Source organism: Antrostomus carolinensis, unplaced genomic scaffold, assembly GCF_000700745.2.
Source record: "Antrostomus carolinensis isolate BGI_N321 unplaced genomic scaffold, ASM70074v2 scaffold10381, whole genome shotgun sequence".
In the NCBI taxonomy this organism is placed as follows: Eukaryota; Metazoa; Chordata; class Aves; order Caprimulgiformes; family Caprimulgidae; genus Antrostomus; species Antrostomus carolinensis.
This window is the reverse complement of record NW_010291982.1, coordinates 29,049-48,094: the sequence shown is the minus strand read 5'-3', so window position 1 is coordinate 48,094 and position 19,046 is coordinate 29,049. Positions and strand designations below refer to the sequence as shown.

At 45.2% G+C, this 19,046-nt stretch overlaps 1 protein-coding gene across 1 annotated transcript in view; it reads left to right on the top strand.

The window, feature by feature from the left end:
• Positions 1 to 18,576, top strand: part of FN1 (fibronectin 1) — a gene marked incomplete at its 5' end in the record, with an annotated part of 54,067 nt that extends 35,491 nt beyond the window's left edge. Inside the window, 20 exon segments of the mRNA XM_010176793.1 lie at positions 321 to 410; positions 979 to 1,248; positions 1,657 to 1,773; positions 2,219 to 2,383; positions 3,064 to 3,219; positions 4,020 to 4,133; positions 5,855 to 6,124; positions 8,057 to 8,244; positions 9,344 to 9,431; positions 9,903 to 10,079; positions 10,317 to 10,406; positions 10,625 to 10,798; positions 11,336 to 11,425; positions 12,271 to 12,737; positions 13,325 to 13,463; positions 14,691 to 14,855; positions 16,068 to 16,193; positions 16,789 to 16,895; positions 17,182 to 17,292; positions 17,724 to 18,576. Coding sequence (XP_010175095.1) covers positions 321 to 410; positions 979 to 1,248; positions 1,657 to 1,773; positions 2,219 to 2,383; positions 3,064 to 3,219; positions 4,020 to 4,133; positions 5,855 to 6,124; positions 8,057 to 8,244; positions 9,344 to 9,431; positions 9,903 to 10,079; positions 10,317 to 10,406; positions 10,625 to 10,798; positions 11,336 to 11,425; positions 12,271 to 12,737; positions 13,325 to 13,463; positions 14,691 to 14,855; positions 16,068 to 16,193; positions 16,789 to 16,895; positions 17,182 to 17,292; positions 17,724 to 17,798 — 3,179 coding nt within the window.
• Between the last annotated feature and the right edge of the window lie 470 nt (positions 18,577 to 19,046).

Sequence of the window (19,046 nt, the reverse complement as noted above, 5' to 3'; positions counted from 1 at the left end):
TAGCAGCTAAAGGTTGGCCTGGTGCATAACTAAACTACTAGGTAACTAGAAGGGACCTCGTAGGAAGTTAATTGCTTCTAGCTAGTCTCCACAAACTAATGAATTAATGATACAGAGTACCATGCTCCTTCTGGCTAAAACATTGCAAGCAACCATAATGCCACAAAAATAACTTATTTAAATTTTTTACTGTCCTAGAGACTCAGATCTTCCATCAAGCAAAACCTGATTACCTCCCTTAAGAAACAGTTAAAATTGTTGAGTGACTTATAGGTATTAGTAGAGAAATATGTCTAAATTCCTGTACTTAACCTCCACAGATCTGCTCCCTGGTACTGAATATCTGGTGAGAGTCTACAGTGTTTCTGAGCAACATGAGAGCGCACCTTTGTCTGGAACCCAGAAAACGGGTACGTAGATGCACCCTGAGACACGTGTGATTAATGCCATCCATTAAGCATTCATTAACGGGACTTTGCTCTTACTTGTGTATTGCCACCTTGTTGATGGGTCATCAGCTAGATATGAAAGGGCAATGCAGATGCACATCTTGGGAAACACTAGGAAACTTTGTATTTCCTGATGTCTGAGAGCCAGAACTTCTGTTGGTTTTAAATAGAGCATTGTAGACTCTGGTGTCTGTACCAAGTGTCTGCCTGAGAACACACCTAGGCAGAGCCTATCATACCTGTCACTGAGTCTGTCTGGTTTCATAACTGTAACAGAGTTTGCTGGTCATGCCCATTGTTTTATGCTGTGTTGTCTGTGTGTGTCATACACTTTTTTTACTGCAGTTGCATTCGGTTGCATGTTTATCTTACTTTGATCCTGAACACACATGCATTCAGTTCCACAGCTGAATAGGGTTTGGCTTAGGATCTGGCAGTGTCATGGTACTGAGCTTAATGAAACATGGCAGTGGTGATGACGACCAGTAGTTCAGTTGAGTTCAATCTCTTGTCTTTTTGAAATACCTAGGTCTTGATTCACCCACTGGCCTTGACTTCTCGGATATAACTGCTAACTCTTTCACTGTCCACTGGGTTGCTCCTCGTGCTACCGTTATGGGCTACAAAATCCGGCATCACCCAGAGCATGTTGCTGGCAGGCCCAGGGAGGACCGCGTGCCCCCCTCACGGAACTCCATCACCCTTACCAACCTGCTCCCAGGGACTGAGTATGTGGTCAGTGTCATCGCCATCAATGGCAGGGAGGAGAGCGTGCCCTTGGTTGGCCAACAAACAACGGGTAAGCCTTGAGAGAATGCTTGCTAAAAGTTACTGCAAGGATTTTGGGTGTCCTCTAGCAAAGTAGTTGCTGTTAAACCGGATCTTCCATACCAGCTGGTGAAACTCTGCTCATGAGGAAGTGCCTGTGACACTGAGGTAGGGCCTGATTCGGAAAAAGGTAGGAGGACCCAAGCTACTTTCAGATCAAGTGAGATGTTACTATGTCTTTAGGGACAGCAGAACTTTTTTCATTAAATCTAGCCCAATGCTGGATGTTTTTAACTAGATATATCACTTGTAGAGGTGTGTGCACTGGAATAAAACTAAGGCAGATGAGTAGCAGAGGAACACGTTATGAGGGATGGGAATATGTAGCTGATGTATGTTACCAGATTTTAAACTCTCTCTCAATTCTCTGTTTTTCTAGTGTCTGATGTTCCAAGGGACCTGGAAGTCACCCCCACCAGCCCAACCAGCCTTGTGATTTCCTGGGATGCTCCTGCAGTGACAGTCAGATACTACCGGATCACTTATGGTGAAACAGGTGAGGTCAGGCTGTTATGGCCAGTCACACAGACCAAAAACTTTATTCTGAGGCCACTAGAAAGCCCCAGCAAACAGTAAAGGCAAGCTTGACTGGAGCAGACAAAAGAACTGTTGTACCTCTTGAGATTCTTGCAGCAATTTAGAGAAGATTGTCAAATATAGGTGTCTTTTAAAAAAAATAAAAAAAAAAAAAAAAATCAATCATTATTTGTCTACCAAATTATTTGTCTGGAGTACTCCAGTCACTTTAGAGGTGGTTCTGTGTGCATATTTCATTCTTTTCCTTGGATTAGTTTGAAAAAGACTTTGACCCAACAACCATTGAAATCAACAGGGTCCCGTCTTCAGCTTGATGCATACAGGGTTGGCCTGATTTTTGTGAGGATTTAAAATGTATCATTTAGAGATTCATTACATTTCTTGTTCTGCCCTACCCTTTTTAGGTGGAAGCAGCCCTGTGCAGGAGTTTACAGTGCCTGGCACAATGTCTACTGCTACCATCACTGGCCTCAAACCTGGTGTAGACTACACCATCACCGTGTATGCTGTAACTGGCCGTGGAGACAGCCCTGCCAGTAGCAAGCCAGTCACTGTCACCTACAAAACAGGTGAGAACTGTTTAAACAAAACAAAAAAACCCACCAAAAAACCCTACAGCTTGTGTTGGCTTATCCCTGTAAATTTGTGTCACTGATCCCTGGTTTCTTTTAGAAGTCATGGGTATGTTGTAAGCCCATCGTTGTCAGCGGAGTGGTGGCCCATGGTGGTGGCCCAGCATGATAGTGACATGAGAGAGAAGGGGATTGTGGACTTGGACTTTTGGAGGAGGAAGACCATGTGGAGCCCATATGGGGATACAAACCATATTTGACTGCTTATTGCAGAGTGGAAATCCTGTGGGGTTCTCATATTGTGGGGTCACTGTTGGCTTAGCTCTGGTGCTTCTGGTGCACTGTCATATTGCGTGACCCTGATGAGACTTGACTTTCTAACTCCTGATCTGGATATAGTCTAATCCTACTCCTACTGTAGCTGCAGATAAAGGCATTTAGTAGCTTTTAAAACAACAAAAATCCCCAACTAGCATTGATCGGTCACCCACACATGATGGTTAAGGCTTTTTTGCTGTGGGGTAGCATGAGGGACAGATAAACAGCAACATGTTTTCTGTTCTAAGAAGCACAGCTTAGAAAAGGAAGAGCAGAATAAAGATCAACTAGGAGGCAACAGTGGAGGGAGGGTTTCCTATACCAACATACTCAGAAAAACCCCTATTTTTGTTGCCCAGAAATAGACACACCATCCCAGATGCAAGTTACCGACGTCCAGGACAACAGTATCAGCATCAGATGGCTCCCTTCAACATCCCCGGTCACAGGTTATCGGGTGACAGCTGTCCCCAAGAAAGGACATGGGCCCACGAAAACTAAAAATGTCCCTGCAGGTAAGAGGACATGACATCCTTCACCAGATCTGTAAAGAATGCAAGATGTGACCACTAGAATCAACACTATCAGGCACTAGGCCTATGCTTGAAGCCAAACTTTCTCCTGCTTGTACCATTTTTTGCCATCCTGCTGACTTCAGCTGGGTCTCATCCAGGAGAAGTTAGGGCAAATTTTTGCCTGAAAGCTTCACGCTTCTTTGACACCACTCTGCTACAAAGGTTTGCTCTTGGCAACCTCAGTGTGTCTGAAAGGCACCTGCATTTCAAAGAAATGCCATTGGATTTTCTAGCATTCAGCAAAACTTCCTCTGAAATCCTTCTGAAGGTCACAAAATGTGACCCTTGGTCATAGCATGGCCTCAGTCACATATGCTATAGGCTTGACCTTGTTACCACAGAGCCTGTCAGTTCAGCTCTTGGGTTGAACACGGTGCATTTTGGGGGATCTGCAGAGATTAGCAGTCAGGGATGTTTGTGATGCAGTTGGGTTAATGGTCAGTCTTATCTCAGAAAATGATGGAAGCTGGTCTTCTCTTGATTTCTTTTTTCTACTGTGCTAATCTGCCCTTTTAGCTGTGGGGCCTTCAAGCAGGTACAAATTGCAGCTGCCTTGTCGTGCACTGTCAGAGAAGCATAGTGCAAGCAAAAGGCAAACTTGCTATGTCAGTCCTGTCTCGTTTTAATGGTGTTTATTCATGGTATGGCTTATACAAGCCCTTCACTCAAGGCTACTTAGAGGCCAGTTCTCTCTAGCTTTGTGCAGCTGCAGATGGACTAATATTGTTCTTTCCTCCCAGATCAAACACAAGTCACTATTGAAGGTCTGCAGCCCACAGTTGAGTATATGGTCAGTGTCTATGCTCAGAATCAGAATGGAGAGAGCCTCCCCTTGGTTGAGACAGCTGTCACCAGTACGTATTTCACCTCACGGTAACAAAACAAATGTTATCTATTGATGTCTGAATCTACCGTGCAGTATCACATTCCCAGTGAAAGCAAGTGGCCAGTGCCTAGGCTCCAGGAGAATGCAAGGTGATCTGCCCCATGATAAGTACAAGGCACCTAAATTGCAGATGCTGGCAAAAATGCAGTCCCTGTCCCTCAAAAACTGGGAAAATGCAATTCCCCACTCCCTCAAAATGCTGCGCTTCTGATTTTCTTTCACTAAAGCCACAAAGTCTTTTGGGGTTTTGTTTGCTGTCAGCCAATCAGTGGAAAAAATGTACAAAGATCTCCTTTCTGGAGCTAGGTGGCAAAGGTGATTGCTGTTAAGGGACTGGACTGGGCTTGGGAGCACTTGCCCTGGGCAAAGGAGTAAAGGAAACCACGAGTTACACCAAGAACCTGGGGTGAAGCACTGCAAAAGAAAGGACAGCTGGAGTTGCTATATCTGCCTGTAGAAAACAGCAGTACTGCTCTGGACACAAGAGGAGGCAAGAGGGAGCACTCAACTCAGAGGGATATCTCTGATGTAAAGTGCCTTTTTCAGGGTTGCCTCTGGGATAGGGTTTCATGCACGTTACTCCCTTGCTCAGGCTTGTATTCAAAACCACAGCTCAGCCCCAGATACTTACAGAATTGTCCTAAAGACAACAGGAGCTTCTCTGAAGCTTTGCAGGGGTGGGAAAAGAGTCCGTGTTAATTTCAAGCCAACAAATTCCTGGACAAAAATCACCTTTGCCAACTAGAAAATGTAGAAAATTCAGGACTAATGTAACATGGCAAATGAAAAAGTTGAAATCTTAACAGAAAAGCATAATTTTTATCCAATATAAAAATGATATGCCAGATCCTCCCATTTTGTGTAACAAATGGGTATAGGTCTGTGGTAGCCACACTAGACTTCTGTGGAGCAAGGCTCACTTAACTTTGCTGTCTAAGCACCGAGCTCCTACCTTGCTAGGAAAATCCGATGAATTGGTCTAATTGGGAAGTGTGTGTGTATCACCCAGTTGCACCTGTGGACATTCCCTGTGCACTCGTTACAAAGCTGAAAAGTTTGTTTCTAACTGATTTTTAGAAGATAATATACCGAGTAATTTGCTTTCTTTATAAATGTGTTAATTAGATATTAATTTATGAAAGAAAATAGCGGGACTGATTCTCCTTGGTCTGGCAGTTTGCACAGCAGCTTACAACAGTGAAAACCAAACACAACATGAATCCAAAGTTACCGGGTCAGGTGGGTTCTCTGGCTGCCTTTAGCACTAGGAACCAGTGAGTGGCTCTGATGGTAGGGATGGGTCTTCAAATTCCTGTTTCTTTTTTTCCTCTTGATCACTTTAAGGTAGCTTAATGCTGCTAGAGTTGTGTAAAAAGGGGTTGCAGTGCCAAGGAGACTCAAATATAGGTAAGGGTTGGTGTCCTGGCTGCTTTGAAGATGGGAACACAAGTCCTTTTGGTTTCAACAAGGCCAAGATTGCCTTTCTGCTGTCTGGTGCCCGCAAACTCTCAGCCATACTCTGCAGGGGTGTAAGCATGTGTGCAAGGTGCAGGACAGAGGAGAATCGAGTACCCCCTCTCCAGCGCAAAACCGAAAACTGCTTTGCATGTAATAGAAATGCTTTTTATTTTCCTCACCCACAACCTGCTTTTTAATCACATAACCTCTTACCGTTAATTTGCCTAACAGACATTGACCGCCCTAAAGGACTAACATTCACTGAGGTGGATGTTGATTCCATCAAAATTGCTTGGGAAAGCCCGCAGGGGCAAGTCACCAGGTACAGGGTGACCTACTCAAGCCCTGAGGATGGAATCCATGAGCTATTGCCGGCCCCAGGTGGCGAAGAAGACACTGCTGAGCTGCATGGCCTCAGGCCAGGTTCTGAGTACACTATCAATATCGTTGCCATATACGATGACATGGAGAGCCTGCCCCTCACTGGGACCCAGTCCACAGGTACACCTCTAACTACACCACCCAGCAAACCACGGCAGCACTGGCTTCTGCCCTGCTGGGTGAAGCAAGCTTCCACGCACAGCTGGTGTTCCGCGCCGGGGAAGCCTCAGGGGCAGCCAAGGGGATGTGATTGCTTTTGAGAGATGGCTTTGTTGGTGCTGGAGAGCTGGCTGCCAGCAGAGTCAGCCTACGCTCATGTTAGGGAAGGCAGGGAATGAAGGAAAGATCAGCAGGATTGAAGGAGCAGAATCTAGAGAAAGGAGGGTGTTACCTTATAGCATTCTCTCAGTCCTCAAGTGGATCAGTAATGCCTGGTCCCTAGGCACAGAGCCTAATTCATGGTGAACCAGCCTCTCACAACACCCTTGACTTGCCTTTAGCATATGGGGGACCTGCAAGCAGATGCAGTTACCAACAGCAGAGAGATTAGCACAGTTTTCATCCCCCAGGGTCCTCACTGTTGGATGGAGCAAAAGATCAGTGTGAAGGGCTGGGAGATTGCTTAATCCTCAGGTCTCACAAAGCCTCTAGATCCTTCACTGGCACCACCTGAAGGACTACAGCCCATGTGCATGCCCACACCCTGCAATCACATCACCTCCACTCACATCACTTCTGCAAGAACAAGACATGCTCCATCCAGGAGTGTTCCTTCCCCTGTGTGCCAGTCTGATCCAACTCCACAACTCCACGTAGAATACATTTAAAATTCCTTTGTGAAAAAGGAAAAGGAAGCTATTGCTTGAGATAAAATGACTTCCAGCAATATGGAATCCATTGCAAAGCTTATGGCATTGCCAGATGTGTCTTTATTACAAAGGTAGCATCTTTGTAATGAAGTCACACCTTTGTAATAAAAGTCTTCCAGTTGTGGATGAAAAGCTGGCACTATAAATCCGGGGGTGTAATGAAGACAGTGGTTCCTAGTGTACAGATTGCTCTGCTAAACTGAGGGAAAGTGCTGTAATGATTGAAACAGCTGGCTGACTACCTGCCAGAAATGCAAATACAGTAATTTTTTAACCCCACTCTCTGTAGTTTACCTTTTGTGGGCTGTTCTAAAGCATATTTGAAGTCATTCAGGATTTTCCATTGACTCTCATGAGCTTTAGATTGAGCTCTGAGCAAAGCACCAAGGGAGAATTATCTTCTATTTCCACTCTATAAAATTAGAAATCTTCACAACAACATTCTAATAGCAGGCACTATGGTATATTTTTCCCCCTGTTTACAGCCCAAGGATTACCAACAGTAAGGCAAGAAAATGTTTCAATGGATGCTCCTTTTTTATGCAAACATTTGTTTTTAAAGGTATCAGATGTGTTAACTCATGAACAGACTCTTGCGTGATGAGCCTTATGGCCACCACAGCTCTGCTTTTCCATTGCCTTGCTCTCTGTGTAGTAATTTACACTTGTTTAAGTGGCTGTAAAATGCTTCCCCTCTGCGTTTGCAGTATTTTTATATCCTCTTTGCAATTCCTGAGCCTGCTTCCTACTTACTTTTGTAAATCATCCATCGTACTTTAGAAATGAACAGAGACAGGCAAGCGAAGCAGGACTAAACTAGTAGCTGTGTGATGAAAAGCAGAGATGGGCAGAAAAATTAAAACAGACTGTGGCCTACTGCAAATTGAAGCACTTCTCAAAGCCTTCACCTTGTATCACAGCGAGTGGTGTTACTCACCCGACTTCAGGGTTGAAGCATTGAAATCTCCTTATTTCTGCTGAAAAGTGTTACTGTAGATATGAGAATCTCCTCCTGAATACCCTGTTCCCTTCCATGGTGCTTTATGCCTGTCTTTGCAGAAGGCACAACACATTCCTGCCCATGTATTTCAGCCCTAAACCTGTCTCCTGTTCAGGAGAGAATATTGTTTTATCCAAGACTGTCTTCTTTAAACTAACCATGTGCTAACCTGGATTTTTGCAGCAATTCCCCCTCCAACAAACCTGAAGTTTGCTCAGGTAACTCCCACCAGTCTTACCGTCAACTGGAATGCACCAAACGTTCGCCTCACTGGCTACAGAGTCAGAGTGAACCCCAAAGAAAAGACTGGTCCTATGAAAGAAATCAACCTTTCTCCGGACAGTACATCTGCTGTCGTGTCTGGATTAATGGTAACTCTTTTCTTTGTGTCATGCAGAGTGTGTTGTGGGAAGGAGAACTCGAAGCAATTTCAAATTCCTGGGTCAGGAACCTCAGCTGAGGTAGATCATTACAGCTCCTAAGGGTCTGACTCTGTTTGAAGTCTTGACTAGCCATCAGCTGTAACTACTTGTTACCATAGTTTTTAAAAGGCAAGAAATTGCCCTGGAGAATCTGCATTCTTTCCCCTTCCTCATTTATCACAAAGAGACTGGATGCCTTAATCAAATGCAAATTATCAGGTTCGCAATCAAGAGTAACCCAGTAAAATGCTTGTACTCATCTTTCACAAAAGAGGTCAGATAAAGTGACCTAATGCAGAGCTCTTCAAGCTGCGATGTGGGAGCTCTGTCAGCCTATTGCCTATTTTTAAGGTATCTGCAAAGTGTAAGTAAAAAAATGCAAGTCTTTTGTGAGTAGGCTTAAATTTGCTATATAGCCATCTTCTCCACTGGAAACATTTCAGGAGTTCCTGAACCGGAAAAGGCTGAAAATAACTGCTTTTATGGTTTCTGCTATCTTAAAAAGCTACTGATCTGTTTTTAAGGACTTTTAGGAATCATTTTCAAAAATGAGCCTTAAAAAACATTCTAATCTAAGTGGACTCCTGGTCTGATACAGTCAAGGACAAAAGATTTTGCTGTAACTTCCACCATCCTCTTTTCTTCACAGCAAGAGCACCTTATCATAGCAAATGGCATCCATTAACCTCAGGAAAAACAGGATGTAAATTAGGTTCTTCTGAAGAATCAGTTTTGAAGCACAGATTCCAAAATGAGGGATGACAAATAAGCTTCTTCCAGGATTTCCTTTGCTCCTGGGTGTGCACATGTGCACTACTAGTCTTATCAACAGCACTGTTTATCAGGGTCCATGTCTACTCTTTTATTGCAGCTGGAAATAATTAGAATTATCCCATCAATCTGTCATTGATTTGAGGTATTTTAAGGTTTCATATTCCAGTAACTGGTGACCAAGAAATGTGGCTCCACCAAACACCAAACCAGGGCAGGAGGATTTCCTGCTGTGCCAGGTCCTTCTCATAACATGGGGTAACTTTGTCCATTCTAGGTAGCAACCAAGTACGAAGTGAGTGTGTATGCCCTGAAGGACTCTCTGACCAGCCGACCAGCCCAGGGGGTGGTCACCACTCTTGAAAGTAAGTAGTGATCCTCCACAAATGACCAGTCAGTGCTGTGCTGGGTGCAGAGGCTGAGATGTGACTCTATGTCAAAAGTAGGGCTCTGTACCAAGCTCATAGAATCATGGAATGGTTTGGGTTGCAAGGGACCTTTTAAGGCCATCTGGTCCAACCCCCCTGCAGTGAGCAGGGACATCTTCAACCAGATCAGGTTGCTCAGAGTCCCATCCAACCTGACCTTGAATGTTTCCAGGGATGGGGCTTCTACCACCTCTCTGGGCAACCTGGGCCAGGGTTTCACCACCCTCAGTGTAAAAAATTTCTTCCTTATGTCTAGTCTAAATCTCCTCTCTTTTAGTTTAAACCATCACATCGTGTCCTGTTGCTAAAGGCCCTGCAAAAGCTCCAGCAAAGGCCTTCACAATCACTTAGCTGGTAAGGTACACAATCCCCACAGTACTGACATGAGACCTCTTCCTTCTGGTGCAGATGTTAGTCCCCCTCGCAGGGCCCGTGTGACAGATGCCACTGAGACAACCATCACCATTACCTGGAGAACCAAGACTGAGACCATCACTGGCTTCCAAGTTGATGTTGTCCCAGTGAGTGGCCAGAACCCCATCCAGAGGACCATCAGCCCTGATGTGAGGACTTACACTATCACTGGTAAGTGAGGGGCTTCTGCAGGTGTGGGAGCTTCCAGGATCACATCAGGAGGTACACTGGGTTCTTGTTTCATAGTTGAATTTCCTTGATAAGAAATAATATAGGAACAAAAGGTAAGAAAATATATCTGAGTCATGAAGAGTAGTCTCCAAGAGGAAATTGTTGAAAGAAATTCTGATGTCCCTTTTAGATGGCTTCCTCAGATTAACTAACGTTTCTATTTCAACTTCATATTAGGCCTGCAACCTGGCAACGACTACAAGATCTACCTTTACACTCTGAACGAGAATGCACGCAGTTCCCCAGTTGTGATTGATGCCTCCACTGGTAATGATCTTGTCTGACTTTTCTGCTCATGCTAACACATAGTAATCACACATGGTCAGGCAGAAGTTGCCTGTATCTGATCACATATAGTACTTGCTGTGACTGACAGCAATAGAGTTTACCTCCTGAGTTTGAGAAGGGTGTCAGAAGATGCAGTTCAGGTGAAGAACATGCTTGCCTTTGCTGCATTTGACTTGTTTCCTTCTGTTTTCACCCAGCTATTGATGCTCCTTCTAACCTGCGCTTCCTTACAACCACAAGCAACTCCTTCCTGGTTACCTGGCAGCCTCCACGAGCCAAGATCACAGGTTATATCATCAGATACGAGAAACCTGGCTCGCCAGCAAAGGAAGTTCCATCTCGGCCCAGCACCACTGAGGCTACCATTACTGGTACCTGTCTCTGTTTTGTTTGGGAGCTTTTCACCTGAAACACATTTGAAGAAAGGGGGAAAGGCCTGATTACAAAATGTGTTGATTGTCAGCTAAGACAAAGTTTTGTTCCTTTATTGTGGTTTCTAATGACAGACAGCAGCTTTATAAGCACACCTGTCCTACAAACACAATACACTTCTCTAGTCAGATCACCTGTCAGATTTGAACAATCCACAGATGTTTGTTCCCACTGCCACCACAACTGTCACCCATTCAAGTAAAAAAGCCCATGACTCTGGCACCCCACCAGTCACACATTCTGAAGACTCACTGTGTTTTGTCTGCCATGTCCATGATCCCAGCTGATATGGTCAGATTTCAAACTCTCTCTGAGGAGCAGGAGGCTGGACTTTGTACTGTCCTGAAAACCTCAGATACAAAGGGCACATACCCATACTATAGCCGTACCCACCTCTCATTCTGCCATAGATCCCCATGAAATAGTAGAAGAAAAACAACTCTTAAGATTGCTTTATGTCCCTCCTCCCTCCCTAGGTTTGGAACCAGGAACTGAATACATCGTCTACATCATTGCTGTGAAGAACAGTCAAAAGAGTGAACCACTGGTTGGCAGAAAAAGGACAGGTAAAACAAAGCTCTGGATTGTTGTATGCCAGCAGGAGGTGATGTCTTCCACTTGGGGAATACAACCTCAGGACTGAAATAATAATGTTACTTAAAATATCCTGTTGACACCATTCAGCCACACCTTTTTATGAGTCTGATAGGCTTTGTAAGAAGGTTTTCCTTTCTAGGATGCAGGAGGTAAGATTCTGAAGTTACGTGAATCATATTTAGCTGTGTTTGAACACTAACAATGGAGCAATGTGCTTGGTGCTTGATTCTTGCCTGGGTACCTAATTGATAATTAAATTAGGGTTAACACTCACATTACCATCTAGCACATGATGGCATCAAAGGCAGAATCCATCTGTTTGTTGCCCGTTGTATTTCTCTTGCTAAATTTACCCCCTCCACAGCACAAGATTGAGATACCTGTAGCAAGCACAATACCAGCTGGATATCCGAATGTTGATCAAGGAGCTAGTTTCTTACTACACACCAGTGATTTTTCTTAAACTGATAACCTCTGAATATCTCTTGTGATCATGTCTTCTCAATTTGAGCAGTAGTGGCTTCTTTGAGTTGCAGGTTCAAAACTGTTGCTTAGCTGTATGAAAATTTCATACCAACACACTTCCTATGCCTATGCGTGAAAGATATACATATATTTATATAGTATATAAATATATATAGAGAGAGAAAATTCCTTCACCATCACAACGAGGTCATAAAAAGTGTGTTGCATCTTGGGATGATTGCTCATCTTTGGTGCTTGGAGTGGTGAACAGCATCCACTCCAGCTGTTTAATTTACCATTGTTAATTTGCCACGCTTTGCTTTATGGCTTCTAACCTTTCTTTGGCTAGATGAGCTTCCCACGTTGATTACCAGACCGCATCCCAACCAACCCGACATTCTCGACGTACCTTCCATTGACGAGGGGACCCCTTACCTCACAAACAATAGATATGATAATGGAAATGGTATCCAACTTCCAGGCACCTCTGGGCACCCACAGACAATAGGACCCCACAGTCCACAAATCGTCTTTGAGGAACACGGCTACAGACGGCCTGTACCCACTACAGCAACTCCCCTGAGGCCGGGGTCAAGACGGCAACCGCCAAACGTAGATGAAGCAATTGAAATCCCTGGGTACCAAGTGCCTATCATAGTTGAACCTTCATACCCACACTCCCGTGGGCCCAGGCGCAACGACACCACAGGTCAAGAAGCTCTTTCTCAGACAACCATCTCTTGGAGGCCGTTGCTGGAGAGCTCTGAATACATCATCTCATGTCAGCCAGTCAGCCAGGATGAAGATACTCTGCAGGTAACTCGACTGTCCTAGCACAGGAACAGCATTAGCCTCATCCGTGGTAGCAGATGTCTCTTGGGAGTCTAGTCCCTTTGCTGTGTCCAGTCCCATCTCATGGGGTGAAGGGAGGGGCACTCAGAGTTGGCTTAAAGAGTCTTTTTAACATGTAGCTGACAGCAGGAAAAATGCTTCCCTCTTCTCCTGCATGGAGAAGGCTACAGGATGAAACTGCTACAACAGAAAGCCTGGGAAATGCTGTCAGTATCAACTTGGCACCAGGGAAGGGGGCAGTCAGGGAGTTTTGAAGTCTGAGGTGCTGCTTCTCCAAGTCAAAGACTCCTTGAGCCTTTCTCTTTTGTCTTTCCTGGTTTCTGTTTCCCCAAAATGGTGGTAATAACATATTCCTCATCAACCATAGTCCAGAGTAGTCAAGTTTGACTTCTTGATATTGTTTGAAGTTCTCAGAATGTCTTAAGGAGAATGGGATGGCGTTGTGGTGTAGAGCATAGAAGTCAACACCCTGTCTTTCCTATGAGTGGGATGGCACTTAAGGAGTGATCACTCTTCCCTTTCCGGTGACTTGGCATTGCCTCTTGTTGCAGTTCAGGGTCCCTGGCACTTCCTCCAGTGCTACCCTCACTGGTCTCACAAGAGGGGCCACCTACAACATCATAGTGGAAGCCCTGAAAGATCACCGGAGACTGAAGGTGCTGGAGGAGGTGGTCACAGTTGGCAATACTGGTAAGTAAAAGCTTTATGGAGTCTAGGTGAACCTTTGCTGTCCCTGCCTTGTTTCCCTTACTCAAGGCAACCTGCCTGGTACCCAGGCTTGAGAATAGTTCAGAAAAGACACTTCTCCAGACACAAATAGCTCATAGTAGTGCACTGGGACAAGTGATCTGTGAAGCCCACTGATGTTGGATAACTAACTGCCATGCTGATGGTGTGACTAGAGCTGTTCTGATCTCTTGTCTAATCATGAATGTGCTTTGAGGCTCCACACACTCCTGTAGGGTCTGTGCCTGAGGAAGACCAAGAGGTCTGGTATTTACTGCTCTCAAAGGAAGTCGGGGATCATGCTGGTGTTGCAGATTCCTGCCCAGCAGTGAACATCTGCTGTCACAATAACACCTCGTCCTTAGGGGAAGGAGCCACAGCTTAACTGTCCTGTCAGCCATTTGCTGCTGCTGCTGTGGTGGTTATCCAGCAGCACCGCTAGACCATCCTGAAGGTCTGGCAGCAGGACATGCTGCCTGCAGGGGTGCTGATGAAGCACAAACAGGCCCCACTTAGAAGCCACATGGCCGACCGCAAATACCTGTGGTCAGAGACAGCACTTGCCACAACTGGAAAGCCCAGAGCCCACACACACCCTGTGGGACCTGGGTTTTGCTTTTACCAGCACAGGAGTCCAGTCAACAACTCTTTCTGTCCCTCCATTTCCTCCTGTGTGTGTTTTGACGTGAAAGAGAAGAGGGCAGGATGGTCTGGACTCAACTTCTGTCCCCCTGCCACAAGCTAGAGTCTGATATGCCCCAAAAAGTGTACACGCAGCTACCGACCTCCTGCTGTTCCCCAGCATCACACAGCACATTTCTCTTTAAAACAGGCTCAATCAGGTTGTTGCTCTCCAGCAGCAAATGCAAAAACTCACACTTGCTTGAAACTTGGCAAATCAAAATGAAAATAGCCTTCATCTCAGGTTTGGTTTGGTTTTTTTTTTTTTTTAATCATTCAACTGCTCTGACACATGCAAATGGAAAATAAATCACAGGGAGTCTGGACTGCTGACAGAGCCATCATGTCTATGCCCATGGGGTAGCACCGTTATTGCCAGGATATTGTAAGAAGGAAAAAAATAACCCCATGTCTTCAGTGAAAACCATTCTGTCTTTGAGTAGTTCCTATTGCTGTGTGTGATGCCTGGGGTTTTTTATCTATTTATTTTATTTTTTAATTTAATTCCAGTGTCTGAAGGACTAAACCAGCCAGCTGACGACACCTGCTTCGATACTTACACGGGCTCCTTCTATTCCATCGGCGAGGAATGGGAGCGGTTATCTGAAACTGGCTTTAAGCTCTGGTGCCAGTGTCTGGGCTTTGGCAGTGGCCATTTCAGATGCGATTCTTCTAGTGAGTAGTTTGCTTTTCACCATCCCCGTCTCTAAACTCCCCAAGCACTAACAGCATGTTTGACAGAACCGACCTGATCCAAACATGATGCAGGCTCTGAATGCAGTTTTTAAACCAAATCAGTGTTTTGCATCGTGAGAAGTGATGGAAAACTTTGGTTCCTTCTGAGCTGTGCGGCTTACCCAGCATTGCATCAGCAACAAGCAGGGCTGTGTTGATAACCTGATGACTTTTTCACTAAAGTTAAATGTTTGTTTTATTTTCCCTACCCTTGCCAGGTGTTAAAGTGAGATAGGCAAGACACCTCAGTGTCAGTATCCGAGTAGCCACTTTAAGAAGACAGCTTTGAGTATTAAATTATGGTTAAATTTTCATCTTCTGATTATATACATCGTTGCATTGGGCCAGAGAGAACTTGTATGGATTTCAGGAGGTATCACAGCAAGAACTGAGTCTGTTTGCCATTGCAGACAGTGTTTGCAAACTGTCTTGCAGAACCACATTCTGATTTTCTCAGCTGCTGTTTGAAGCTCTGTTGAGCAGGCAACACCTCTGCCAGGCACTAGTTTTATCCTTTGCAGGACTGTGGTTTACATGGAAGAACATCAAACTTCATGTAAAGGAACAGAACAAAAAAGTCTGGGATTGAGTGGTTTAGCACAATACATATCTGACCAATTTAAATTGTACTTTTAAATGGTGGAGTAAGCTGAGTAAAGAAGGAATTTCTGCAATTTGCATAGATTCAGACAGAGGAGTGTAGGGAGGACACTTGTTTTACAGGATTAATATCTACCTTTCATCATTTGATACATATGGCTTACCCATTGTGTTTTGCAGGCTCTGTGATACAGTTTTACTGGGAATTTACTCAAAAAAGAGCATGTAAAATATTCTTCTCTCCCTTCCTACCCCATGTCTATTAAATTCCCTTTCATTTCTCTTCCTCTCCCATTAGCCAACCCTCCTCTGCCTCTCTCCACTCTGTCACATCCTACTTATTCTTTTCCAAAGAACCTCTAGCCATTTCCTAGAGCCCTGACAGTCCTCAGCAGTTAAAAGCTGCAGGAGCTGAACCCATTTCCTCCTTGGGACTTACATGAATGAAAAGATTCTTTCTCCTGCCCCTCTGTTGGTTCCTGAGACAACACCAAGCTGTTCTCCTCCCACTGAGGGTAACTCCTGCTTCTCTTACTCCTCTGCCTTCTCCAGAATGGTGCCATGATAATGGTGTCAACTACAAGATTGGGGAGAAGTGGGACAGGCAAGGGGAGAATGGCCAGATGATGAGCTGCACCTGCCTTGGAAATGGAAAAGGAGAATTCAAGTGTGAACCTCGTAAGTCTCCTTCTGGTGTTAATTTGAGCTCCCATTTCAGCATCTCAGGGCTCTTCCCATTAACTTTTGTTCCTGCAGTGGGGGCAACTGGAGTATCAGTGTGTCTGATTGAGGTTTTTGAAGGCTGAATTGGTGACAGATCAAATCTTCTCTCACAAGAGCTGAAGGCATAAAACTCACATTCCCAAGCTTGAAAAGCAGAAAACCCTCTTTTGTTAGCTAAGGTCGCAGCACGCTTGGCATCTGTCTGCCTTTGGCCCTGGAGCCACCCAGGAGGGACATGTCACTGCACTAAGTGGTGTAGATTACCCTCATCAGTAACAGGGGACTTTTCTGCAGGGCCTGTCCCCTGAAGGTCCTCTAGACTTCACATTATGAATTAAACCTCATTGCTCTTGTCAGGCAAATATCCTCATGTTCTCATTTGAAGTGTCTGGAGAGTTATAAACATGACTGATGTTCCCCTGCCAGTCAGTGAGCCTCTGCTCAGACAGGGAGAGTGCAGCAGCCAGAGGGTCCTGAGCACCAGGCTGCTCTGAGAACGCTTAAAGCCAAGCACAGGCCATGCAACTGAGCTCTGCCCGTTCCTCCGCAGATGAGACCACGTGCTACGATGATGGGAAGATGTACCAAGTCGGAGAGCAGTGGCAGAAGGAGTATTTTGGGGCCATCTGCTCTTGCACTTGTTATGGAGGACAGCAGGTAAGCAGGAGGCTGAACACAGGGAGTGAAGAGGAGGCTGTGCTGGAGTGCAGTCCTTAGACTGCTGGGTTTCAGGTCAGATGCTGTCTAATGCCTGGCCAAAATGGGCCCATAGAAGAAGAAAAATAAGTAGTAGGAGAGCTTAAGTTCTTGCACCGGGGCCTGTGTGGTGTAAAAGGGGAGCAACCTCAGTGGTGTTGGCAGAGCTGCACCCACACCTGTGAATACTCCGTGGCCATCCCCACCACTGTGGTCTGACAGGCACATGCACGTTCTCTTTCTCCAGGGCTGGCGTTGTGACAACTGCCGCAGACCCAGCGTGGAGGTGGCCCCTGAAGGCTCTGCTGGCCATAGCTACACACGGTTTCCACAGAGATACCACCAGGCCACAAACACCGTGAGTACACTTTCCTTCTTTGCCCTCTCTCACTGCGAGTCGGGTCTATGGCACAGATACGTGGGGTCTGTACAGGGCTCGAGGCACGAGAGCAGCTTCTGCTCAGTCAGAAGCGCACGATAGCCACTGATCCAGCAAACCACCACTCAGCACGGCACAGAACCTGCGCTTGAGCTCACACTTCCACGCTTTCGTCAGTGGGACTTGTTGGTCACTAGTGCTGGGACACACCTGCATGCTCTGGCTGAGGCGGTAGTGCATGGAGTGCTTTCCTGATCTTCACATGCTGCTGTAACCCAGCTGTGTGCTTTGTGCTGAGAAAGCTCAACAGCTCCACATGGGCTGGCAACGCTTCTCAGCCCAAACCACAGCACAGAAGTGTCTGTCTGTAGAGCACAGAAGCACTAACTGCTTTCCTTCCCTCCTGACAGAACGTCAACTGCCCCATTGAGTGTTTCATGCCCCTAGATGTACAGGCAGACACACAACATCCACGGGGAAAGTAACATCCAGCAAGACTTCTTGCGGCAATGGCAACAGACAAACCAAAGTAGAAATACCTGTCTGCCTCGGTTACCATCCAAACTGGAGTGATGCTAGCAAAACTGCATCTTTGGAGAATGGCCCTCTGCTCTGGAGCCATTTTTTTCCCAGCTTAAGCTCAACTCACAGCTTCTCCAAGCGCCACTCTTGGAGTGTTTCAGACTTTTCTCATGATTGATAGCAATTGTCTTGGTTTTGCTCAAAGTGTTGAATACCAGTCACTATTTTCAAATTTAAAGGAAAAAAAAGCGGGGAGGTGCTAAAATGACAAATTTGTGGAGGATCCCGAAGTTAAGGGGGAGGGAGGGTGTAGAAATCCAAGGTCCCCGTGCTATGCAAAGACCATTGGAGTACGTACGACGTTACTGAAGTTTAGCGATAGGAAAGTCCACCAAACACTTCTGCTTTCACATAAGCGTGCAGCCAGCAGTAAGATAGGAACAGCAAATCCAATCACTGTGATATTTAAAATATGCACAGTCCTAATCCTTTCTCAATGATCCTAGTATTTTTCTAGCTGTATCTTTATAGCTCATACTGTTATTTATCAGTTTTGTTCCCCTGACCTTCAGGTGTTTTTATATGGGAATAAAATGTATTGAAGACACTTAGTAGGCAATTGACAAAGAGGAATTTGGTGTAATTATGATCAGTGAATATTTTTATACTGAAATGCCAAAGCTTTACTACTGTGGGAAAGAAAAAAAACAACTCTTTTAATAAAAAGATTTACAAACCAGACATGTAGTTTAAGTGATTCTCTTTGCTACCACGGAATCTAGGATGAAGATTATTATTCTGAGCTGGAGTAACATTGCCTTGAAACAAGATGGAACAAACATCTCAATGAAGCGTGAAGTAAACCTCAAGAGAATATTGGTAGAGCAGTTTGTTAATTAAAGACTTGAAGCTGCAGCCCAGGCCCCAGCAGAGCACAGAGACACTGAGTATGTATGCCACGCGGCAGGAGGCAGGGGCTTGCTTTGCGGGAATAGGTGGAGGAGAGAAAGGAAGGAGGGAAAGGAAAATATTCCCTGCTTTGGACATGAACTGAGGTAGAGGTGGTTGTCAATCCAGCCAGACACTGAAATGCCTAGAAACAAGTATGTTCTTGGTGTTTGAGTTGCCAAAATTAGTGAGGCCATCCATGCCTTTGAAATTGGATGTGTTCAGAGCTTAACTGTACTTGGAAGCAGTGACTCCCCCACAGG